Source organism: Narcine bancroftii, chromosome 2, assembly GCF_036971445.1.
Source record: "Narcine bancroftii isolate sNarBan1 chromosome 2, sNarBan1.hap1, whole genome shotgun sequence".
In the NCBI taxonomy this organism is placed as follows: Eukaryota; Metazoa; Chordata; class Chondrichthyes; order Torpediniformes; family Narcinidae; genus Narcine; species Narcine bancroftii.
The window spans coordinates 58,748,894-58,775,950 of NC_091470.1; the positions used below are offsets into that span (position 1 = coordinate 58,748,894).

The window sequence follows — 27,057 nt, forward strand, 5'->3', positions numbered from 1 at the left end:
TTAACTGTCTTGATGTATTTCATTGAAATATTAATTAGAAAATCTACATACAAAAGTGCATGTATTAATAAGCAAAAATGTTCTTCAAGCTGCATTCTTCTCACTAATATGCTGAGGATATGTATTTTCTAATTTATGCTGGTCTACTGCCCAGCATCACTGCACTATTTGCAATCTCAATTAATAATTCCATCCTCCTGGATTACTCTTGAGAGATTACAATGTAGTTACTTTTGCAGCTCATCAATTAGGTAGATAAGGTTTGGTATATCATGTTCAGAGAATGGTAGCATCATCTCCTATCATACCAATGTTCAAGCCAGGAATTAGATTCATAGTTACCTACCCATGTGTTAGTGTGTGGTAGCATATATTAGTGTGTGCGTACGTGTGTTAGTGTCTGCAAGAAATCTTATATCTATTGGACCTCAAATACCTAACCCTAATGTGTGTCAGTGTATTATTGTCTGTGTGTCAGTGTATGTGAGGGTGTTAACGTGTGCATTAGCATGCTTATGTGCATTAGCATGTGTGTAAGCTGTGTGTTTAGTATGTACATTAGTGTGCATGTGCATTAATGGACATTAGCATGCATTAGCAAACGTGTGTGCATGTGTTAGTCTGGGTGTGTATGTGCATGTTAGGATGTGTATGTGTGTGTGTTAGTGTTCATGTGCTTGTCGAAGTGCGTGTCAGTGTGTGTAAGTTAATAATAGTATTAATTACACAAGGATTGTTCTTTTTGTCATCATGTTTTCATTTTTGTATACAAAAGAGTTGAAGGGCATGTTCCATGCAACGTACTCAAGTGCAATAAAACTCCTATAACCAGCTATCAGTTTGTTCAGAAATTCCAATGATTCAATATCTGGCTCTTCGTGTGCTGATTCTCACAATTCTTTTAATACACTGAGGGCTTCAGTTCTCACACTTGATTAAACTACAGTCCTCATGTATTGACAAAGGAGGTTGGATGATGGGCATCTCCACTCTGAAGAACAAGTAAATTATACACATTGCTTCATCAGACTCATCTTGCACATCTCCTCATGGATCATGGTAGCAAATGTTCTGGCTTAGAAACATATTCCCTGATTTACAGATTCTGGCTATGAGGAGTATAGTTTTGAGGAAGGAGAGTGATGGGGGATACATGCACTAAAATAAATAAAAAATGCGAAAAATGCAAGTACAACTGGTGAAAACACAAAGAAAGTAATATTATTGTACAGTTCACAAGAGTTTATGAAGCAAATCATTGTGAAAACACAAATTTAAACAATTCTTGTTTTAATTAATTGTGAACAATGAATGGGAAACATGTTTTTTAGAATGTCATTTCAAAGTTGTTTTTCAATTCTACATGATACATTAGTGTTTTATAATATTATGGCCACATGAGGGTGACTTTTACAAGACTTGATAAAAAGAAAATCACATTTGATAAACTCTATATACAAATACATTGTCTATTTTTTGCATTTATTTTTCTTCACAGCAACATTATCAGAAAAAAATCAAGTCCACACTTCCAGATCACCAACAAGCTGCTTCACTGCAAATTGTAGACCACAGAAACTAACACATTCTCAAAAATTGTATTTAATGCAGTCAAGAAATTCACATCATTTCTGCCATGCGCATGTTCTTCCCATTCTGTGTATAAATTAAGTCTTCCACTCTTTCATTAACATCACCTATGGAAACAGCTCTAATTTCTGAATTACTTTTATGTTTTAAATTATTTTCTTATTTCTCAATTTCAAACATGCAGGGTTGTTTTTGCTTTACATTTTGGTTTCCTCATATTACAAATATTTTCATAATCAAAAAGGCAATAATTCCTCTCAAATTTCTCTACCCTTTCTACACACTTCACTGTAGAATATTTAATTCTCAGTTGCGCCAGCTTTTTGCCATGTCTCATTCACTTATTTTATTTCTTGTACTCTGTACACTAAACACAAAACCGTTATTTTGTTAAATGACCTTAAAATATCCCTCTGCTCCAATGTTGTCCTCATGTTGTAACTTAAATTTCATGCTGTTTTTTTTTTGAAAACTTTTTTGAGTACAGTATTCTCATCCACTGGAATCTCTGATCTGAATTCTGTTTGTTTCACTTTCCATAGAGAATGGTTCATGGAGAGTTTGGCTTTTAGATGCCAAGTTAATTACATCCATGATGAGAGGCATGAGTAAATCCTAAAATTCTCTATAAAATTCAGACAGGAAAAACCTTCCTTTCCTGGTGATTTATTAGACGGTCGTGAGGTAAAGATGAGACCCAAATTTGTTTGATCTTCTTGGTCAAGTTTGGCAGTTCAATAATGAACAAAAAATCAATTATGGTCAGGTCTTCTGATGTATATAAATTTGCATAAAACTGTTTAAATGTGTCATTACTTTCTATTGGATTATATGGGACTGAACTCACTACAGTCTGAATTGAATTAATTGACCTCAAACTTTCCTGTTTTCAGTTGCCAGGGTAAGACTTTGTGTGCCTTCTCTCCCAATTCATAATATATTTGTTCCCCGATACGGGCAGGAGCAAGGGGGAGACGGCGGCCCCGGCCTCGGTCGAGTGAGGCAGACGGAGGCCCCGGTCCGGACAGGGAGTGGGAGGCGGCGGCCCCAGTCCGGGCACAGGGAGAGCAGCAGCGGCCCCGGCCCCGGTCCGGGCGAAGGGTAGACGGCGGCGGCCCCGATCCGGGCAGGAGCAAGGGGGAGGCGGCGGCCCCAGTCCGGGCACAGGGAGAGCAGCGGCGGCCCCGGCCCCGGTCCGGGCGAAGGGTAGACGGCGGCGGCCCCGATACGGGCAGGAGCAAGGGGGAGACGGCGGCCCCGGCCTCGGTCGAGTGAGGCAGACGGAGGCCCCGGTCCGGACAGGGAGTGGGAGGCGGCGGCCCTAGTCCGGGCACAGGGAGAGCAGCAGCGGCCCCTGCCCCGGTCCGGGCGAAGGGTAGACGGCGGCGGCCCCGATCCGGGCAGGAGCAAGGGGGAGGCGGCGGCCCCAGTCCGGGCACAGGGAGAGCAGCAGCGGCCCCGGCCCCGGTCCGGGCGAAGGGTAGACGGCGGCGGCCCTGATCCGGGCAGGAGCAAGGGGGAGGCGGCGGCCCCAGTCCGGGCACAGGGAGAGCAGCGGCGGCCCCGGCCCCGGTCCGGGCGAAGGGTAGACGGCGGCGGCCCCGATACGGGCAGGAGCAAGGGGGAGACGGCGGCCCCGGCCTCGGTCGAGTGAGGCAGACGGAGGCCCCGGTCCGGACAGGGAGTGGGAGGCGGCGGCCCCAGTCCGGGCACAGGGAGAGCAGCAGCGGCCCCGGCCCCGGTCCGGGCGAAGGGTAGACGGCGGCGGCCCCGATACGGGCAGGAGCAAGGGGGAGACGGCGGCCCCGGCCTCGGTCGAGTGAGGCAGACGGAGGCCCCGGTCCGGGCAGTATGGACCGACCTAGGAGGGGAGGCAGGCCCCTCCAGCCCGGGTAAGAAACTTGCATAGGAGAAGGCCACTCCGATATAAAACCTACGACCCAAGGACCTCGCTGCCACGTCCCAGCTTGCTTGGCCACGGCACACGAACCATGGGTGTAAAGGGTGGGGCCAGTACTGCGCGCACTGCACTCCACCTAAAAGCTCCTTTGCGCAGGCCCGAGGACAGGTCCACGTCCTCCCCCTCCACGTCCTCCCCCTCCACGTCCTCCCCCTCCACGTCCTCCCCCTCCACGTCCTCCCCCTCCACGTCCTCCCCCTCCACGTCCTCCCCCTCCACGTCCTCCCCCTCCACGTCCTCCCCCTCCACGTCCTCCCCCTCCACGTCCTCCCCCTCCACGTCCTCCCCCTCCACGTCCTCCCCCTCCACGTCCTCCCCCTCCACGTCCTCCCCCTCCACGTCCTCCCCCTCCACGTCCTCCCCCTCCACGTCCTCCCCCTCCACGTCCTCCCCCTCCACGTCCTCCCCCTCCACGTCCTCCCCCTCCACGTCCTCCCCCTCCACGTCCTCCCCCTCCACGTCCTCCCCCTCCACGTCCTCCCCCTCCACGTCCTCCCCCTCCACGTCCTCCCCCTCCACGTCCTCCCCCTCCACGTCCTCCCCCTCCACGTCCTCCCCCTCCACGTCCTCCCCCTCCACGTCCTCCCCCTCCACGTCCTCCCCCTCCACGTCCTCCCCCTCCACGTCCTCCCCCTCCCACGTCCTCCCCCTCCACGTCCTCCCCCTCCACGTCCTCCCCCTCCACGTCCTCCCCCTCCACGTCCTCCCCCTCCACGTCCTCCCCCTCCACGTCCTCCCCCTCCACGTCCTCCCCCTCCACGTCCCTCCCCTCCACGTCCTCCCCCTCCACGTCCTCCCCCTCCACGTCCTCCCCTCCTCCACGTCCTCCCCCTCCACGTCCTCCCCCTCCACGTCCTCCCCCTCCACGTCCTCCCCCTCCACGTCCTCCCCTCCACGTCCTCCCCCTCCACGTCCTCCCCCTCCACGTCCTCCCCCTCCACGTCCTCCCCCTCCACGTCCTCCCCCTCCACGTCCTCCCCTCCACGTCCTCCCCCCCTCCACGTCCTCCCCCTCCACGTCCTCCCCCTCCACGTCCTCCCCCTCCACGTCCTCCCCCCTCCACGTCCTCCCCCTCCACGTCCTCCCCCTCCACGTCCTCCCCCTCCACGTCCTCCCCCTCCACGTCCTCCCCCCTCCACGTCCTCCCCCTCCACGTCCTCCCCCTCCACGTCCTCCCCCTCCACGTCCTCCCCCTCCAACCCGTCCCTCCCCCTCAACGTCCTCCCCCTCCACGTCCTCACCCCTCCACGTCCTCCCCCTCCACGTCCTCCCCCTCCACGTCCTCCCCCTCCACGTCCTCCCCCTCCACGTCCTCCCCCTCCACGTCCTCCCCCTCCACGTCCTCCCCCTCCACGTCCTCCCCCTCCACGTCCTCCCCCTCCACTCCTCCCCCTCCACGTCCTCCCCCTCCACGTCCTCCCCCTCCACGTCCTCCCCCTCCACGTCCTCCCCCTCCACGTCCTCCCCTCCACGTCCTCCCCCTCCACGACTCCTCCCCCTCCGACGTCTCCCCCTCCACGTCCTCCCCCTCCACGTCCTCCCCTCCACGTCTCCCCCTCCACGTCCTCCCCCTCCACGTCCTCACCCTCCACGTCCTCCCCCCCCTCCACGTCCTCCCCCTCCACGTCCTCCCCCTCCACGTCCTCCCCCTCCACGTCCTCCCCCTCCACGTCCTCCCCTCCACGTCTCCCCTCCACGTCCTCCCCCTCCACGTCCTCCCCCTCCACGTCCTCCCCCTCCACGTCCTCCCCCTCCACGTCCTCCCCCTCCACGTCCTCCCCCTCCACGTCCTCCCCTCACGTCCTCCCCCTCCACTCCTCCCCTCCACGTCCTCCCCCTCCACTCCTCCCCCTCCACGTCCTCCCCCTCCACGTCCTCCCCCTCCACGTCCTCCCCCTCCACGTCCTCCCCCTCCACGTCCTCCCCCTCCACGTTCCTCCCCCTCCACGTCCTCCCCCTCCACGTCCTCCCCCCTCCACGTCCTCCCCCCTCCACGTCCTCCCCCCTCCACGTCCTCCCCCTCCAAGTCCTCCCCCCTCCACGTCCTCCCCCTCCACGTCCTCCCCCTCCAAGTCCTCCCCCTCCACGTCCTCCCCCCTCCACGTCCTCCCCCCTCCACGTCCTCACCCCTCCACGTCCTCCCCCTCCACTCCCTCCTACCCCTGCCACGTCCTCCCCCTCCACGTCCTCACCCCTCCACGTCCTCCCCCTCCACGTCCTCCCCCTCCACGTCCTCCCCCTCCAGCTCCTCCCCCTCCACGTCCTCCCCTCCACTCCTCCCCCTCAACGTCCTCCCCCTCCACGTCCTCCCCCTCCACGTCCTCCACCCTCCACGTCCTCCCCCTCCACGTCCTCCCCCTCCACGTCCTCCCCCTCCACGTCCTCCCCCTCCACGTCCTCCCCCTCCACGTCCTCCCCCTCCACGTCCTCCCCTCCACGTCCTCCCCTCAAGACTCTCACGTCCTCCCCCTCCACGTCCTCCCCCTCCACGTCCTCCCCCTCCACGTCCTCCCCCTCCACGTCCTCTCCCCTCCACGTCCTCACCCTCCACGTCCTCCCCCTCCACGTCCTCCCCCTCCACGTCCTCCCCCTCCACGTCCTCCCCCTCCACGTCCTCCCCCCTCCACGTCCTCCCCCTCCAACGTCCTCCCCCTCCACGTCCTCCCCCTCCACGTCTCCCCTCCACGTCTCCCCCTCACGTCCTCCCCCTCCACGTCCTCCCCCCTCCACGTCCTCCCCCTCCACGTCCTCCCCCTCCACGTCCTCCCCCTCCACGTCCTCCCCCTCCACGTCCTCCCCCTCCACGTCCTCCCCTCCACGTCCTCCCCCTCCACGTCCTCCCCCTCCACGTCCTCCCCCTCCACGTCCTCCCCCTCCACGTCCTCCCCTCCACGTCCTCCCCCTCCACGTCCTCCCCCTCCACGTCCTCCCCCTCCACGTCTCCCCCCTCCACGTCCTCCCCCTCCACGTCCTCCCCCCTCCACGTCCCTCCCCCTCCACGTCCTCCCCTCCACGTCCTCCCCCCTCCACGTCCTCCCCCTCCACGTCCTCACCCCCTCCACGTCCTCCCCCTCCACGTCCTCCCCCTCCACGTCCTCCCCCTCCCACGTCCTCCCCTCCACGTCCTCCCCTCACGTCCCCCCTCCACGTCCTCCCCCTCCCACGTCCTCCCCCTCCACGTCCTCCCCCTCCACGTCCTCACCCCTCCACGTCCTCCCCTCACGTCCCTCCCCCCTCCACGTCCTCCCCCTCCACGTCCTCCCCCTCCACGTCCTCCCCCTCCACGTCCTCCCCCTCCACGTCCTCCCCCTCCACGTCCTCCCCCTCCACGTCCTCCCCCTCCACGTCCTCCCCCTCCACGTCCTCCTCCCCTCCACGTCCTCCCCCTCCACGTCCTCCCCCTCCACGTCCTCCCCCTCCACGTCCTCCCTCCACTCCTCCCCTCACGTCCTCCCCTCCACGTCCTCCCCCTCCACGTCCTCCCCCTCCACGTCCTCCCCCTCCACGTCCTCCCCTCCACGTCCCCCCTCCAGTCTCCCCTCCACGTCCTCCCCCTCCACGTCCTCCCCCCTCCACGTCTCCCCCTCCACGTCCTCCCCCTCCACGTCCTCCCCCTCCACGTCCTCCCCCTCCACGTCCTCCCCTCACGTCCTCCCCCTCCACGTCCTCCCCCTCCAGCTCCTCCCCCTCCACGTCCTCCCCCCTCCACGTCCTCCCCCTCCACGTCCTCCCCCTCCACGTCCTCCCCCTCCACGTCCTCCCCTCCACGTCCTCCCCCTCCACGTCCTCCCTCCTCCCCCTCCACGTCCTCCCCCTCCACGTCCCCTCCACCTCCCCTCCACGTCCTCCCCCTCCACGTCCTCCCCCTCCACGTCCTCCCCCTCAGTCTCCCACGTCCTCCCCCTCCACGTCCTCCCCCTCCACGTCCTCCCCCTCCACGTCCTCCCCCTCCACGTCCTCCCCCTCCACGTCCTCCCCCTCCACGTCCTCCCCCTCCACGTCCTCCCCCTCCACGTCCTCCCCCTCCACGTCCTCCCCCTCCACGTCCTCCCCCTCCACGTCCTCCCCCTCCACGTCCTCCCCCTCCACGTCCTCCCCCTCCACGTCCTCCCCCTCCACGTCCTCCCCCTCCACGTCCTCCCCCTCCACGTCCTCCCCCTCCACGTCCTCCCCCTCCACGTCCTCCCCCTCCACGTCCTCCCCCTCCACGTCCTCCCCCTCCACGTCCTCCCCCTCAAAAGATGCTCACAAACTCAAGCTAGCATGCTGGAACATCAGAACCATGCTAGATAAGACTGACAGCCATCGACCTGAACGTCGGTCTGCCCTCATTGCACATGAACTCCTCAGACTTGACATCGACATAGCCGCTCTCAGTGAAGTCCGCCTGGCAGATGTAGGCAGCTTCCAAGAACGCGGCGCGGGCTACACACTCTACTGGTCTGGCAAGCCTTCGGATGAACGACGCCTATCTGGTGTAGGCTTCATGGTCAAGAGCTTCATTGCCTCCAAACTCGAAAACCTTCCGACAGGCCTCTCGGACCGAATCATGTCCATGCGACTCCCACTTCAAAACAAGCGTCACATCACCCTCATCAGTGTCTATGCTCCAACCCTCCAGGCGGAACCAGCAGAAAAGAACAAGTTCTACACCGACCTGCGCAACCTCATCCAACGTACCCCTACAGCCGACAAGGTTGTCATCCTGGGCGACTTCAACGCTCGTGTCGGCAAAGACTCAGAAACCTGGCCAGGAATCCTGGGCAAGCATGGCGTCGGCAAGTGCAACGACAATGGGCGCCTCCTGTTGGAGCTCTGCGCAGAACAGCGGCTTGTCATTACAAACACCCTTTTTCAGCAGAGGGACAGCCTTAAGACCACCTGGATGCATCCCCGATCCAAACACTGGCACCTCCTGGACTACATCCTGGTGCGAGAAAGTGACAAACAAGATGTGCTCCACACCAGGGTCATGCCTAGCGCGGAATGCCACACTGACCACCGGCTGGTTCGCTGCAAGCTCAACCTTCACTTCAAGCCAAAGCCCAGGAACAATAAAGCCCCCAGAAAGAGGTTCAATGTTGGAAAACTGCAGTCAGACGAAGCGAGAGGAAACTTCCAGGCAAACCTCAAAGCAAAGCTCGACGTTGCAACCCGCCTCACGGACCCGTCCCCTGAAACCCTCTGGGATCAGTTGAAGACTACCATACTGCAATCCACTGAAGAGGTACTGGGCTTCTCCTCCAGGAAAAACAAGGACTGGTTTGACGAAAACAGCCAGGAAATCCAGGAGCTGCTGGCAAAGAAGCGAGCTGCCCACCAGGCTCACCTTACAAAGCCGTCCTGTCCAGAGAAGAAACAAGCCTTCCGTCGCGCATGCAGCCATCTTCAGCGCAAACTCCGGGAGATCCAAAATGAGTGGTGGACTAGCCTCGCCAAACGAACACAGCTCAGCGCGGACATTGGCGACTTCAGGGGTTTCTACGAGGCTCTAAAGGCTGTGTACGGCCCCTCACCCCAAGTCCAAAGCCCGCTGCGCAGCTCAGACGGCAAAGTCCTCCTCAGCGACAAGATCTCCATCCTCAACCGATGGTCAGAACACTTCCAATCTCTTTTCAGTACCAACCGCTCAGTCCAAGATTCCGCCCTGCTCCAGCTCCCTCAACAGCCCCTAAGGCTAGAGCTGGATGAGGTTCCCACCCTGGATGAGACATATAAGGCAATCGAACAACTGAAAAGTGGCAAAGCAGCAGGTATGGATGGAATCCCCCCAGAAGTCTGGAAGGCTGGCGGCAAAACTCTGCATGCCAAACTGCATGAGTTTTTCAAGCTTTGTTGGGACCAAGGTAAACTGCCTCAGGATCTTCGTGATGCCACCATCATCACCCTGTACAAAAACAAAGGCGAGAAATCAGACTGCTCAAACTACAGGGGAATCACGTTGCTCTCCATTGCAGGCAAAATCTTCGCTAGGATTCTACTAAATAGAATAATACCTAGTGTCGCTGAGAATATTCTCCCAGAATCACAGTGCGGCTTTCGCGCTAACAGAGGAACCACTGACATGGTCTTTGCCCTCAGACAGCTCCAAGAAAAGTGTAGAGAACAAAACAAAGGACTCTACATCACCTTTGTTGACCTCACCAAAGCCTTCGACACCGTGAGCAGGAAAGGGCTTTGGCAAATACTAGAGCGCATCGGATGTCCCCCAAAGTTCCTCAACATGATTATCCAACTGCACGAAAACCAACAAGGTCGGGTCAGATACAGCAATGAGCTCTCTGAACCCTTCTCCATTAACAATGGCGTGAAGCAAGGCTGTGTTCTCGCACCAACCCTCTTTTCAATCTTCTTCAGCATGATGCTGAACCAAGCCATGAAAGACCCCAACAATGAAGACGCTGTTTACATCCGGTACCGCACGGATGGCAGTCTCTTCAATCTGAGGCGCCTGCAAGCTCACACCAAGACACAAGAGAAACTTGTCCGTGAACTACTCTTTGCAGATGATGCCGCTTTAGTTGCCCATTCAGAGCCAGCTCTTCAGCGCTTGACGTCCTGCTTTGCGGAAACTGCCAAAATGTTTGGCCTGGAAGTCAGCCTGAAGAAAACTGAGGTCCTCCATCAGCCAGCTCCCCACCATGACTACCAGCCCCCCCACATCTCCATCGGGCACACAAAACTCAAAACGGTCAACCAGTTTACCTATCTCGGCTGCACCATTTCATCAGATGCAAGGATCGACAATGAGATAGACAACAGACTCGCCAAGGCAAATAGCGCCTTTGGAAGACTACACAAAAGAGTCTGGAAAAACAACCAACTGAAAAACCTCACAAAGATAAGCGTATACAGAGCCGTTGTCATACCCACACTCCTGTTCGGCTCCGAATCATGGGTCCTCTACCGGCACCACCTACGGCTCCTAGAACGCTTCCACCAGCGTTGTCTCCGCTCCATCCTCAACATCCATTGGAGCGCTCACACCCCTAACGTCGAGGTACTCGAGATGGCAGAGGTCGACAGCATCGAGTCCACGCTGCTGAAGATCCAGCTGCGCTGGATGGGTCACGTCTCCAGAATGGAGGACCATCGCCTTCCCAAGATCGTATTATATGGCGAGCTCTCCACTGGCCACCGTGACAGAGGTGCACCAAAGAAAAGGTACAAGGACTGCCTAAAGAAATCTCTTGGTGCCTGCCACATTGACCACCGCCAGTGGGCTGATAACGCCTCAAACCGTGCATCTTGGCGCCTCACAGTTTGGCGGGCAGCAGCCTCCTTTGAAGAAGACCGCAGAGCCCACCTCACTGACAAAAGGCAAAGGAGGAAAAACCCAACACCCAACCCCAACCAACCAATTTTCCCTTGCAACCGCTGCAATCGTGTCTGCCTGTCCCGCATCGGACTGGTCAGCCACAAACGAGCCTGCAGCTGACGTGGACTTTTTACCCCCTCCATAAATCTTCGTCCGCGAAGCCAAGCCAAAGAAGTGTGTAGTATACTGTACTTGGGCTTTTTGTTTACAAGCAATTTATATACTTCCTTGGAAACAGACTGTTGGAACTCCTTTTCCAATTTCATAATTTCTTTTTCCAGTCCTTCTATGTCTCTCATATATTTCTTTTTAATACCTTTGTATATGAGATTATTTGCCCCTTAAATAGGCTTTTAACCTGTCCCATAATATAAAACTATTGGGAACAGAGGGACAGTTTGTCTCACAAAATAACTTTATCTGGTCTCAAATAAATTTACAAAATTTAAGCAGGGTGGGATGCAAATGCTATCTATTATGAGTTAGTTTGAGTTTCTGGCATCAAAATAGAGAGGGCCATGGGTGGATGATTCGATAAGGTTCTAAATAAGTATTCAGACTCTAATTTTATATGAATTAGCAGTGTTGACAACAGAAAAAAGTCAATCCAAGGTAGTTTTGGCTGCTTTTATTTTGGATATTGTCAGTTTTGACTTGTCGAGGACAAGATCCAAGCAGACGTTCCCCCCAAAACATTTTTTTAAATCCTGAATAAAGGATTCACCATCATAATTAGGTGCGTATAAATTTTAAAGTGTCCAAGGCTCTGAATAAAGCTGAAAAATAACTAATACGTATCGGTCTGATGGGTCAACGATAGTTTCTCCAATCACTACCAGTGTGTTTTTGTTTATCAAGATGGTTGCCCCTTGGCTTTGGAATTAATAATTCACAGTTTAAAAAAGCTAAGTTTATCCATTCTTGTAGATTACAAAGTATTCATATAATACATTGTATTTATTTACCTTTGTCAAGTAAATTTACCTTTGTCAAGTAAATTTCATAAGAATGAGCTTTTATTCCATATCACTGATTTTTGGATAGTGATTTGAGAATTCCTAGGTTACATGGACAACTGTTGGTTATGTATTTTTTGCTTTAACAAAGGGACAATAACATTGTATCATTTGCTGGAAGTTTAGCTGCAATTGCTGACCATATAGATTGCTCTGTTACACATAATGAAATTCAACACCACATGAACTATTTTGCAAACTACTTGTGGTGCCCTGATAGACAGAATCAGACACACACAAGGTAAAGACTGTACAACAGGCTTTAATCCACAAAGACTTCCTCAGAGCCAGGCTGGCTGTGGCTGCAGCAACTCAGAGTGAGGCCTCGGGAGGCCGGCGCAGGCTTATATCCTGGAGGGTGATTGACACCCCACCGGGTGGGGCTTGATCCATTCAGGACGACTGATTGGCAGCCGGTCAGGTGTTGTCCTGTTCCCCTTACACTCCTGCAGATACAGAGGTTGTCCCCTGTAGTTGGCCAGTGACATCAATTAATCAGATGAATCAGTACATGAAATAACCTAATCAATGAAATGGTTCCTCAGGAATGTCCTTAACCAGTTTCTCTGCAAAAATATGATGGCAGAATGAAAAGACAATGCATCTTTTCCACATCACAGGATTTTTCAAACTCCAATGCAAGATGTTTTTGAAGGAACCATGGAGATAACTGGGCCTTCCGTAATAAAGTAGCATTCAGAGACTAGAGAGGGCTCAATTTCATCAATTCTGAATAAATATGCAACATGTGTCACCAACTTCATCAAAGTGTGAGCCCACTCACACATACTGGGTGTACCCCAACAAGAAGCCTTATGAATCAGGGGATTTGCAACCTGTTGAGGGCGGTCAAAGTGTTTAAGGTTGTGGATCCAGATATCTACAAGAAATCCAGGAACAACCTGAGAAAAGCTATTTCTTGAAACAAAATGGCAATTCTGAAGGAAGCTAGAGACAGAGACATGCCAGCTATTGCAGGAAGTGCAGGCCACTACAGATGACAAAGCGAGGGAGAACACCATAGATGGTTGTGATGCTTCATTACCCTACAAGCTGAATACCTTCTATGCCTGCTTTGAGAAAAAGAAACCAACAGTGCCTACAAGAATCCCTGCAAAGGCCGAGGACCCTGTGGCATCTGTCTCTGAAGCCAACATCAGAACATTATTCAAGGGTGAACCCTCACAAGGTGTCAGGCCCTTAGGATGTACCTGTCAGGGTACCAAAAATCTGTGCCAACCAACTATTTGGAGTGATCACAGACATTTCCAACTTCTCATTGCTACAGTCAAAGGTTCCCATGTGCTTCAAAAGGGCATTAATCATCCCAATGCCCATGAAGAGCAGTGTGAGCTGACTCATCGACTATTGCCCAGTAGCACTAACATCTACTGAGATGAAATGCTTTGAAAGACTTACTAATGCATACCTAAGCAAAGGTCTGGGCCCACTGCAATTTGCCCATCATCACAATTGCTCCACAGACGCAATGTCACTGGCTCGTTGCTCAGCTCTGGATCACCTCAAAAACAGCAACTCATATGTACAATTACTCTTCAAAAACCACAGCTCAACCTTCAGCACCATTTTTCCCTCAGAGTTGGTCAATAAGCTCCAAACCCTGAGCGTTTGCACCCCCCCACCCCCTGCAACTGGTTCCTTGACTTCTTCATCGGAAGACCACAGTCAGTACAAATTAGAAACAATGTCTCATCCTTACTGACTATCAACACAGGTACATCTCAAGGACACATGCTTAACCCACTGCTCTACTCACTATACACCTACGACTGTGTGGCCAGGCACAATTCCAGTGCTATCTACAAATTTGTTGATGACATCATAGTTGTCAAGAGAATCACAAATAGAAATGAAAAAGCATTTAGGCAGGAGATAGATTGCTCATTGAGTGGTATCATACCAACAACCTTGTACTCAATAGATGGGAGAGGTCTGGAGGGTTATGGAATGGGAGCAAGTCATTGGAACTAACAGAATAATGATCGGCACAGACCAGAAGGGCCTGTTTTTTTTTCTGTGCTATAGTGTTCTATGGTTTGCAAAACCAAGGAGATTATTATGGTCTTTAGGAGGAAGTAAAAAGAACATAATCCAGTCCTCATTGAGGGCTCAGTAATGGAGAGGGTCAAGAACTTCAAATTTCTGGGTGTCAACATTTTCAAGAATCTTCTTGAAACCTCCATGTCAATGCTATCATTGAAAATAGCTTGCTAGGGGCTATACTTTGAGGTCTTTGAGGAGAATTTGGTATGTCACCGAAGACTTTTGAAAACTTCTACAGGTGTTATCATGGAGAGTATTCTGGCTGTTTGCTTCACTGTCTGGTATGGAGGGACCAACACTCAGGACAAGAAAAACTTCAGAGGGTTGTTGACTCAGCCTGTGACATCACGGGCACTAGACCACTCCAACTAGTACATCTACAAGAGGCAGTGTCTTAAGAAAGCAGCCTCTATCCTAAAGGACCCCCACCACCCAGTCCATACCCTCTTTACTCTCCTACCGTTGAGAAAAAGGTACAAGAGCCTAAAGACAAGCACTCAGCAGCAAAAGGACAGCTTCTTCCCTGCTTCCATCAGATTCCTGAATGATCAATGAACCAAAGGTACTACTTTACTTTGACTTTTCGTGCACTATATTTATTTACTATTATAAGGTGGTTTACATGAATGTTTGTACTGTGATGTTACCACAAAACAACAAATTTTGTGATTTGTTCATGACAATAAATTCTGATTGTAATTCCCATGTGTCTGTGATCAGCATCAGAAGATAAGACATAATAAGGTATCTGTCATCATTTAATTACTCCAAAGATATTTTAAGTGTCTTAATTAAAGAAGGCAAATGGGTAATTGTTACTGGAAACTCAGTGGTTCATTTTCATCATGATAGAGCAGTCCTGCCAATGTCTCCAGAATCAATTCTGTCTTAACTTTGTTAATTAACTAGAAGCAAATCATCCAATAACCTTCACTGAAATGCAGGGTAGTTCTGGCTGGGAGTGGGGGGTGATTGCAATTTTCTGAAAAACAAGCTGCATCTCTTTGTTAAAGGAAGAGTCCTTCATATTTATCAAATTTTATATAGCTTAGTTCTTCTGTTCCTGAGAAAGTAATCCTATTTAACCAAACTATTCTTGTAGCTACAAGTTTTCCATCGTTGTATACAAAACTGTGCCTTGGCTAATAAAGGAAAACATTTTCGCTTCTTTCCAATCACCTGATTGACTTGTTCTGCTAATTTTAAGTATCAATGGATATATCCTCCAGGATCACTTTATCCCTCCACACCATTCAATATCCCCCATTTACTCTATATTCCCTTGCTTTTATGCAATTCCCCAACTACATTATATCACATTCTAAGGATTAAGTTCCATTTCACAGTTTTTATGCACAATTCATTAGACCATTGATATCTTTCTGCAATCTAATCCCTTCCTTCTCTCAACCACAGAGACAATTTTTGCATCCGCTTCAAACTGGTTCATCATTCATTATTTGACATAAACCACAGGAGACAATTTGCATCCCAACTGTCATCATCATTGCTACCTACGATTACTCCCTAGATTAATCTTCCAAGTATATCCATCAACCATTATCATTTGCTTCCTGTCATTAACCTGATGCTGATTTAATTTGCTATTCTTCCTTGGATTCCAGCTTGTGTTTTTTTTTGATCAACCTAAAATCTGAGTGCTTGAAACCTTGATAAAGATCTATGTAGATTTAATCAAATTCACCATCCTTATTAACATTCCTATAACCTACTCACAAAAATTAAATCATTAGAGATTATTTTAAATAATTCACACAAATTTTCCCAGATTAATCAATTCTGTTCTAAATATAAATTATGGTATTTCTTAAAATAGATTCTAATGGATTCCAATAATCTGCCCACTACCAAGGCTTGATAAACTGCCTTGCTATTACTCAGTTCATTAATTTCTTTTTTAAAAAAAATCAAAAATACAATATAAATTTTCAAAATTTCTGGCATCACTCCTATAGAGATAGATTTTAGTCAATGCCTCTCAATTTTCCTCTCATTTCTTTAAATAGCCTGGATATATTTCACCTTGATGAGCACTTTATCTAATTTTAACTAGAGTAAACCTTTTAATCATTCTTCATTTACTTTGCTTTTCCCACACGATAATTCACAATCCCCCATCTTAACTACAACATCAGCATTATCCTCTTCATTAATTCAGACAGCTTCATAGTACTCATTAAGAATCTATATTAATTATTACGACACAGTACAAAGCCATTTGACCCATCAGGTCCACACTAACTCCAGAAGAGCAATCCTATCAGTCTCACTCTTCCTCTTATTTTCCCAAAATCCTTTCTCATCAACTCTTGATGGTGTTTCCACTTCCTTGAGTTACTCTACTACTTTTCATGTTATTTTAAAATATCTTTAGAAATTCTATGATTTTCATTTTCAATATTTATTCATTTATTTCCTTAGCTTTCATCCTTGTCCTTCCAATTTTCCACCTGTATGTTTTATATTTTTCAAAGCTTTCTGCTGCATTAAGTCCTTGGTGGCTCAGATAAGATTTTTTTCTTCTGCTCATGTACCTTGTGAACAAAAGACTTCAAATTTTGCAATAAAAACACAAATGCTGGAGGAACTCAGCGGATTTTGAAGTGTCCATAGGAGGTAATGATATATAGGTTGTACCTCTCTTATCCAGTACTCCGTGGTCCAGCAACTCTCATGGTCCTGAATGTTTGAATCTGCTACTGTTAGTACAAATTCCTTACAGACAGCACAGGACTCTAATCCTGGTCCCGATCGCTGGCACTGTAAAGACGTTGAATTAACCATGCCACCCCACAGAATTATTTTCTGTTTTAAATTTTGTTCTATCTTTGATATGTTTACACAGGGGGCTCCCTTAGGGGTCAATTTCTGTTTTCTGGCATTTTTTGTGGTCCAGCATCATCAGATTAAAGAGGTACAACCTGTATTACTGCCATTTCGGGCCTGATCTTCAAGGTAATGAGTTTAAAAAAAGGAGACAGGCATCTGTATTAAAAAGGCTGGGGAAAAGAGAAGAATGGGAAGGGGAGGGAGTACAGATCAACATACAAAAGATGTTAATTGAATATGATAAGAGGACAGGAGAGAAGAAAGGTGAGAATTGATGGTGGGGGGGGGGGTTGGTTCTGTGAAAATAAACCGAGGGAAACAGGGAGGGGGAGAGAGAGAGAGAGAGACAGACAGACAGACAGACAGACAGAACCTAGAGGAGAGGAGGCAGGGGGAAGGTGGGAAGCTAATGGAAACTGCAAAAGTCAATGTTAATGCCATCCGGTTGGAGAGTGCCCAGACTGAATACGAATGTTTGTTCTGCCAGTTTGTGAGTGGTCTCAGCATGAGACCATGGACAGACACGTCAGCAAGAGAATGGGACGGGGAATTGAAATAATGTAGCCACTGGAAGATCCACACCATTATGGCAGAAAGAACAAAGATGTTCAATGAAGCGATCTCACAGTTTGTGACCAGTTTCTTAGATGTTGAGGAAACCACAACGAGAGCACTGACTACAGTAAAATTGGATGACATTAACATTGACTTCTCCAGTTCCTATTTGCCCCCCCCCCGCCATGTCTCCTTTCATCAAACTCTGTCCCCCCTTTTCCCTCTGTCCCTTTTCATAGAGCCAACACCCACCCCCCACCAATCAACTCACTGTTAAATATTCATATCCATTATTGTTTGCCAGAAAAAAAATCCCTCCTCAACCAAAAAACCATGCAATTGGCACAGGTAGGCCTAAATATGGACAAATAAACACCACATTTTAAAGTATACCAACACTTAAGTAAGGGTGGTCCTTGTCAGAAATTATACACTCTTACACAAAACAAAGACTGATCATACCAACCTGCTGCAATTCTGCAGTGTCTTAAAAAGTTACCAGAAAAGTTGATGGTTAACAGGAAACTTGAGGAAAAAAAGTCTGTGGATGTTGTCTATATCGTCTTTAGTAAGGTCTTTGACAAGGACGCACCTGGGAGGTTAGTCAGGAAGTTCAGTCACTCAGTATTCTTGGTAAGGTAGTAATCTGGATTCAACGTTGGCTTTCTGGCAGAAGCCAGAGGATAATCGCGGATGATTGCCTCTCTGACTGGAGGCCTGACTGGTATGTTTCAAGGATCGTAGCTGGGTCTATTGTTGTTTATCATCTCTATTAATAATCTAGATTATAACATAGTCAATTGGATCAGCAAGTTTACAGATGACTCAAAGATTGGAGGTGTAGTGGACAGCAAGGAAGGCTTTCAAAGTTGGATAGGGATCTAGACGATCTAGAAAAATGGGCTATGAAATGCCAGATGAAATTTAATGCAGTCAAGTGTGAGGTGTCACATTTCAGAAGGACAAACCAAGGCAGGTCACCTGGGAAGTAGAACAGATCTGAGAATACAGAGACTATTCCCTGAAAGTGGCATCACAGGTAGATAGATTCATAAAGAGAGCTTTTGGCACATTGCCCTTCATAAATTAGAGTGGAGGAATTGGGATGTTGTGGTAAAGTTGCATGCCACAAATATGGAGTATAGTGTGCAATTTTGGTCATCTAACTATAGTAAAGATATCAATAAGATTGAAAGAGTACAGAGAAGATTTACTCAGACGCTCCTGGAACTTGAATAACTGAAGTACAGGGAAAGGTTAAATAGGTTAGGACTATATTTCCTGTAGCATAGAAGAATGTAGGGCTATTTAATAGAGGTATACAAAATTATGAGTGGAATAGTAAATGCAAGTAGGCTTTTTCCTCGGAGGCAAAGATGAAAGGGGAGAGGTTTTGGGGGACCATTAGGGGGAGTTTCTTCATTCAGAGAAGGGCGGGAGTGTGAAACAAGCTGCTAGCTGAAGTGGTGAATGTGGACTCAATTGTAACATTTTGGTCAGATACATAGATGGAAGAGGTATGGAGGGATATGGGCTGAGTGTTTGCTAGTGGGACTAGGCAGAATAATAGTTCAGCACAAACTGGTGCCCCCACTTGTCTCCCTGTACCCCCATGACTGGTGTAAGGTAAAACATCATGAGATGGGAATGTGTAAGGAGTTACCCTGTACAGGGCTGTAACAAGATGTGAATGCATCCTTGTACTTACAAGATAAGAGAGACATTGATGGATTGAGAGGCAGGAAGCTAGCAGGGAAAGGATAGCAACAGTTTTAGTCATTGGACAAGTAATGATATGATGATGTTCTAAGCATGTATCCAAGGGTATAAAAAATCACCATTTTGCTGATAACGGCAGAATGCATTCTCCGACTAACATTGTTAGTCGCAAGTGTTACAATCCGGTAATAAAGAACAAAGAACCCTGATTTCGACTCAGTCTGGTGTTTGTCTCACTCATTCATGAACAAAGCAGACCTAACACTGGACAGCCAAACACCACTCCAACTTCTTCTATAAATTTGTAAATTACATCATCATTTTAGGCTGGATTGTAAGCCATAACAAGATAGAATGAAGAAAGAAGATGGAGAGCCTAATGGCTTGATGACTGGTCAACACTCTCCCTTCAATTTCAACAAGACTAAAGAACTATCATTGGCTTCAGGGAGCAATGCAGGGCTAATTCTGTGTCCACATCAATGGCACTGATGTGGAGATAACAGATAGCTTTATGTTCCTAGCAGTAAATATCTCCAAAGACTTATCTTGGACCAACCACATTGACATGACAGTCAAGTCACAACAGTGCCTCACCTTCTTCAGGAAATTGAGGAAAGTTGGAATGTTCTTGATATCCCTCAATAATTTCAGTGGATGCACCATCTAGAGTATCCTGTCAGGATGTATCATTGCACAGTACGTGAGCTGTTCCGCCCAAGACTGCAAAAAACTATAGAGAATTGTGAATGCAGCTCTGACAACCATATAAACCTTCCTTCCCTCCATCTACATGTTCAGATGCCTCAACAAAAAAAAGGAGCCAATGTACTAAAGCAGACATTCTTACTGGGGGCTATATGTCTCCCAGCACATGTAAAGGGAGCCATGGACTGAAATCCTAATAAAGGATCTCAAGGTGGATCGGGAGGCATAGAAACTGAACAGATTAAACATTTTGGAGGGGAAGGAAAGGACTTTGCTGCTTGGCTTTATGTATGATTGCCTAGCAACACAATATTTTTTTCAAGTTTGGAGGCATTTGGAGACAGCCTAGAATGACGTAGATAAATGCAGAAAGTTCACAATATTTTTAAAGCATTCCTTACTTCAACATGATTGTATTTGACAGATATGGAGCCAGCTTTGACTATCAATTGCCTTCGATGTAATTTTCTTCTTTTGATCCATTGCCTTCAATCCAAGGAAATGTGTGCAGGCTGAAAAGCTTTGCTCATATTTCTCACATCCACAAGTGCCCTCATTTTGCTTTGAGTTTTCATGATAGGTCGCGAATGTTTGCTTTTATTGAAGAAGATATGTATTGTTCATTATTTTCCGTTAAATTTAAGATGAATTTTGAGCTCATGCTTGTAAGAAGTGTTTCTGTTTTGGAATAATTACATTTTGTTACTTTCAGAAATAATATTATCCATAAGTTCCTCAACAACAAAAGAAGTATTGTCAAGTATTCGGTGGAATACTTATTGTATGGTTTCATAACATCTCTACAAAACCCTACTCTGCCCATTTGTTTGACTTGTTTGAATACATTTTCAAACGAAAGTACGAGGCCAAGCAAGCTGAAACAAATCTTAGAGACCGTACATAAAGAGATGAAAGATAAACTCTTGGATTACTTCAAAATTCTTTGAGATAATTTCAAGAGATGATTACTCAAATGTCACAGAAATTAGAAAAGGGTCTTTTTGCATTATATAAGATAAGAAAATTAAATGCTAAAAGTAGCAATGCTCATAACGTTGCTAAATCACTTATTTTGCCTTCAGTGTCCACAATACTACCTGACTTCATGACGCCAAAAAAAACTACTCAGGCAATTCCTTTGAGTGATTTCACTGTTTCTAGAAGAAATGATGAGATGGCAAGGGATATTAAACAAAAATTAGTCATTTCATTACAATCCAAGAAATTCTCTTTACAATTAGACAAATCCACTCTGCAAGAGAATAACAATCTTCTCATGGTTTGTGCCAGATTCTGGAATGGAAACAAGCTGATGGAAGAGATGTTTTTTTGCCAGAATTATTAAAACAGATACTAAAGGACCAACTATTTTTGAATGTTAAGAATTACATAAACAAGAATATTAGTCCATTCAAGTACATCGTTGCCTGTGAAACTGATGGTGCCACTTCAGTGGTTGGAAGATGCAGAGGGTTCATCACAAACCTGAAAAATATACCTTCAGTCTTAACTGACCCATTACATTATTCATTGGAGCACTTAGTGGCTAAAACCCTAGGAGGATGTTTAAATGCTTCTTTTCTATTCTACTGAATAGATTTCCAAAACTATGGGAAAAGGATGAAATATTTTTCACTGCCTTTTCCTCAACATACTTGGTTGAATGTGGATTCAGCAAGGTTGTTTCTTTGACAAAATCCAGGAACAGACTTGATATCACTATCCAATTTGGAGCCTGACATCAAAAAACATGCACAGGTACGTCAACCTCAAGGATTATTTTTTGAAGTTCATTTTTTCATATCCACGAGTTATTATATGGTTATGGTTATGGTTCATAATGACTCATTGTGTACAAACTATTGAGCTTGAAGAATCTTTTAAAAAAATTTTTGTAATACTGTATGTATGTTCATGTACTATTCTTTTCTACATGTTCAATAAGAATGGTTTCCTATTTGTTCTTGAATCACAAACCACAGTTATTACGCTCAGACTAAAAGCCTTGTTTTCTTTTCCTCTCATGCAACATAAATATTTTGTGTTTTATATGGAGTCAGTAGGAGAGAAGTAAAGAAGAAACCAATTAAACCTGACTGATTCTCAAGGAACGGGGCCTATAAACTTTGAGCAGAGTACTAAGGGGGCCATTGCTTAAAAAAAAAGATTGAGAATTGCTGGACTAAAGGACTCATCCTACCCTAGCAACAATTCCTGTAGGAAGGAGATTCAAGAGTGTGTAATTATGCACCATTAGATTTGACGACAGTTCCTTTCCAGCTATGATTCAACTGCTGAAAAAATTTCACACTGAAAAATTCTGTTTGGGCAGATCTGTCACTATAACCTGACTCTCTATACGGAGTTGTATTCCGCTATACTTGCATGTAGAAATATTTACTGGATAGCAACCAAAACAAACCTTTTCACAGCACTCCTGTGCAGATGACATAAATGTGAGCTTGAACTTGAAATCACTTCTTAGTCAAGTAAATTTTTCCTGACCCCAATTTAGTATATTTACTCTTAAATAAATTTGTCATAACCTTTCATGACATCAAATCTAACTGAATTATGATCACTACACCAAAGATACTCTACTACTGAAGAATGCCATGCAAGCACGTGAAGCTGAGAGGCTGAAAGGATGTGGTCAGAGAGTTCCCGTCTAAAAGGGAAATAATGTCTATAAATAGAAGTTAAACTTACCGACACTGAAGTAAGATGGGCAGGAAGAACAAGAAGCAGGGAACAGAAGATTGGTGGAAACAGCATGTGAAAACTCACTCGACACTAGCGACCCATAAGCTCCCACGCTGCTAGTGGGACAGTGCTGAAGGCACAAGGATGAAGCCTGCAACATCAGGCTCACCCAACCACTATGTTCTGGCATTGGTGTGGTTGCTGGTGACCCAGATTGGAGGACGGAGTAACAAATGGACACCAGACTAAAAGAGGTCTCTGAGGACCTGCTCAACTTGCAGACTTCAATTAGGGCTCTGATAAATTGTGTCAGGATCCAGGAAGGCAAGATGGAGGATGTCAAAGATAGACAAGAAAGACTGGAAAATGCAGCTGACACATGGGTCATCAAAAAATAACAGCTGATAGATAAGTTAGACTATCTGGAAAACTACAATCAGCACAATAACTAGACTACTGAGCCTGAAAGAGGGGGAGGAAGGGAAGGACTCGGAGGAGTTCTTTGAATTGTGGATCCCCAAAGTGTTGGGAAGGGATCAAATTAGAGCCCTCCCAACCATAGAAAGGGCCCATTGGACATTTAACCCCCATACCGCCCGAAATCAATGCCCAAGGCCAGTTCTGATCTGGTTTGTTAGTAGCCGGGACCGGGAAATAGTGCTAAGGGCAGCGATGACCTTAGGATGATAAGAGGACTGGTGAAATTCTGGGGGTGGGGGAGAAAGACTGATGTTCCTCCCTGACCAGAGTTCTGCGCTGCTAAAACAACAAAAAGATTTGACCAGGTCAAGAAAATACTGAGATAAAAAAAGTAGCCCATGCAATGTTGCACTTGGACACCCTAAAAATCATGCTTCCAGAAGGGGAAACATTTTAAGGAGTCACAGAACACCATGTTATGTATGCAGGAATTACCAGGAAATGTATAAGCCTGCAAGAATAAAGGCTGAATCAAACCCTGACGCAAAATCAGTTAATCCCTTTTACAATAGATAACCTTTCCTTTAGAGAATGGGAGAAAAAAGGGATCAAAAGAATAGAAAATTGCTTTTCAGGAAATAAATTACTAACCTTTGAACAAATGAAGGATAAATATAATATAACTCAAGATACAGTGTTGGTATACTACCAACTGAAATCCTATTTGAAGGACAAATTGGGAAGCAGTCTGAGGTTACCAGAGGGAAGTAATTTTGAATGTGATTACAGACACAATGATAATCAAAAAATTTATAACAAATATGTATATTAAACTGCAAGAAAAGGAGAATGAGGAAACAAATGGTAAAACTAAACAAAAATGGGAACAAGATTTAAACATAAAGATAAAGAAGGAAGCATGGGAGAAGTTATGCTCTGGAACTATGAGAAATACAATAAACACGAGGTTACGTATGATACAATATAACTGGATACACAGGCTATACATTACACCTCAAAAGTTAAATAAATGGGACACAACAGTATCTGACAGATGTTTTCGCTGTAAAAAGGAAATGGGAACAACAATTCTTGCAATCTGGACATGTGAGAAAGTGAAAAAATTTTGGGAAGATCTAAACCAGATATTAAATAAAATCACAAAAAGCAATATACCAAAAAACCCAGAGATCTTCCTCCTAAGTAACATAAAAAACAAAGAATTTGGACTTGATTTGGATGGTGCACAAAAAAGATTTGTTAGGATAGCCCTAGCTGTAGCAAAAAAATGTATTATATCAGCCTAGAAATTAGAAGATAACTTGAGAATACAACAATGGTATATAGAAATGAATAAATGTATTCCACTAGAAAAAATAACATATAATTTAAGAAATAATATTACAATATTTGAACAAATATTTGAACAAATATGGGAGCCATACAAGAAACAAAGGGAACATCTACCACCTAAAATGACAGAAGGAGTAGGAAATGAAAAGAATTGACTCAGTGGAATTTCTTGTTTAATTTTTATTGAGTGACGACATTGTTTGACGGGTTTAATGTATCTTAGATTCTGAACTTTAAATGAATGGGAGGGGAGGTAGGGAGGATGGGATGGGAAGAGGGAGGGGGGGAGAAAATGACACTGTATACATTTGAAAAGAAAAATGTATGCATCTTGATCAATGTGGTTTATAGTGTGAAAAATAAAAAATTTAAAAAAAAACCCCTGAAGGAATCATGGATGGAATGCCTGAGAAGCTATGGAACAAAAAAGTGGGGAGGGGAGGGTCATTACAGTCTTATAATTATTGATTCACAAAAACAATTAAGATGATTGAAGCTATTGTATATAGTAGCCAGGGTAAAGCTTTATAATGATTGGAGGGAATGGAGGGCTATATACTTTTTTTTGTTTTTTCTTTAAAATGTACAAACGGGGAGCTCAAAGCGGAAGAGGCTATGCAAGCCTGCAATACAGACTGAATGAGAGAGAAGATGGAACATGAGGAACCTCAAAATAGGAGGGAAGATGGCACAAGAGCATAGAGGAGAGGTGCAAAAACAAAGGACAGGAATATTTTGCTTGTTAACTTTGATATATTGATATATTGTCCATACAAATGGACAAATATCACCAACATTCCCCCTCAGTAGGTCCAGCAAGTAGGGCTGTCCTCTGTCTCCATGGCTCCATTAGCAATTGAATCATTGGGAAAGACCATCAAGAAAGATTGAGTAATAAAGGGATTCAAAGTGGGTCAGTGCAAGATAAATTTAATAGCAGACCATGTGTTGTTGTACCTGACGGACCCAGCCTGGTCCTTGCCCAAGTTGCTTATCACACTGGAGGACTATGGTACAATATCGGGCTATAAAGTCAACATAAAAAAAGAGCAAGATCATGCCACTGAATAAATTTGACCATGAAGAATATTAAAAGAAAACAGCAATTTCATTTGGCATGCAGGATATGTAAAATACCTAGGAATCAAAATTGATAGTAACCTGGAAAATTTATACAAACTCAATTACACCCCTGTGCTGGAGAAGACTGAAGGTGACTTAATGAGATGGAGGGATCTGCCCATTACCTTAATGGGAAGGGTCATCCGCATAAAGATGAAGCCCGACTCCAATACCACTTCTAGTTTTTGCCAATTCCATTGCCACAAACTTTTTTTAAGGTGCTGAATTATAGCATAAATAAATTCATCTGGAATGGAAAGTACCCAGAATAGCCTTGAAAAAACTGACATGGGACTACAACTTGGTGGGTCTAAGGTTGTCTGATTTAAATAAATATTATCTAGCAGCTCAACTGAGGTTCCTTGCATTCTTCGAGGAGGGGAAACCACTTACTTGGGTGCAAATGGGATTGCATGCAATGGGGGAAGAGGACGGTGAAGGATTTTATATACAAATGGGATGCCAAATTAATAGCAAAAAAAAAAACCCCGAACTAAAACATCTGGTTAAAATCTGGCACAAGATCAATGAATGTATTGGAGAAAAAGTGGAAATATCGCCAAAAAGGCACCACTGACTCATAATGAATTGATGCCCATGAACGTGGACAATAAAATCTTGGAGATTTGGCATCGGCATGGGATCTGACATATGGAGGACTGCTACGAGGGGAGACATCTTATGGCCTTCAAGCAATTAAAGGGTAAATATGGTTTGTCTTATGGGACCTTTCACTGTTTCCTCCAATTAAGATAATTTCTAAGGAATAGGTCGGGCCATACAATGATCCCACCTACACCTGATGAGGTTGAGGGGTTGCTTCAACTGGGAAGCACACCCAAATTTATATCAAGAATGTACTTGGAACTCCAAAGTGAAAGCCCCAAACAGAGGCTAAACAGGTCAAGAGAGTTGATGGGAGTCAGACCTGGGCATCACAATTGACAAGAGATGTTGGTTGGATTGGTGCAAGGAGAATGTTACAACAGTTATTAATTCTAGATGCAGACTGGTTCAGTGCAACTTTCTGCACCAGCTCTACCTCACACCACAAAAGATTCACAAGGCAAAACCAGAGATGGCAGAGACATGCTTCAGGTGTGGAGTGGAGCAGGGAACATTCGTTCATGCAACCTGGTCTTACGCAAAGGTAGCCCCCTTTTGGCAGGATTTGGCCAAGATATTAACCAGAATATCGAAGGTAACCTTTCCATCAGATCCAAAGTTGTATTTGCTGGGGAACTTTATGGACATAAGCTACAAATTAACCAAATTCAATTCATATAGCGATGACCTCTTCTTATCAGAAAGTGGATTACCGAAGATACATAGCTGTATTCCCATGGAAAAGATTACATATAATCTTAGAAACCAACACATCACCTTTGTTAAAATATGGCAGCCATATCTGAGTACACAGGAGCACAGCTGTAGCCACATTCTGATAAAGACTTACAGAGATCTACCATTAGATGGATTAATAAAAGTAATTATATAACGAGGTAGCTCCAGTATGTAGATTGCTGGGAGATAGTGATATATTCTGTAACAGTCAATTATCTCCTTGTTTATTGATGGAAAACATAAAATAAAATATTCCCCCCAAAAAATGTGCTCCTCTACTGATGCTACTCCTATTCATGCCCTTCAACTAAATTATGGGTTGCACGACCAACCAC

The 27,057-nt window shown here is 46.6% G+C and overlaps 1 protein-coding gene across 7 annotated transcripts in view; it reads right to left on the bottom strand.

Moving 5' to 3' along the window:
• Nucleotides 1–27,057, bottom strand: part of ttc6 (tetratricopeptide repeat domain 6) — a 249,087-nt gene that overhangs the window by 220,611 nt on the left and 1,419 nt on the right. For 6 of the 7 annotated variants that reach the window (XR_011351280.1, XR_011351281.1, XM_069916776.1 and 3 more), the window contains exon 2: nucleotides 20,182–20,458. The exons of the other annotated variant lie outside the window; for it this stretch is intronic. Coding sequence is in view for 4 of the 6 variants with exons in the window: in XM_069916776.1 (XP_069772877.1) it covers nucleotides 20,182–20,189 (8 nt within the window). In the remaining 2 variants the exon portion in view is untranslated. The remainder of the gene's footprint in view (nucleotides 1–20,181; nucleotides 20,459–27,057) is intronic. 7 annotated transcript variants of the gene reach the window in all.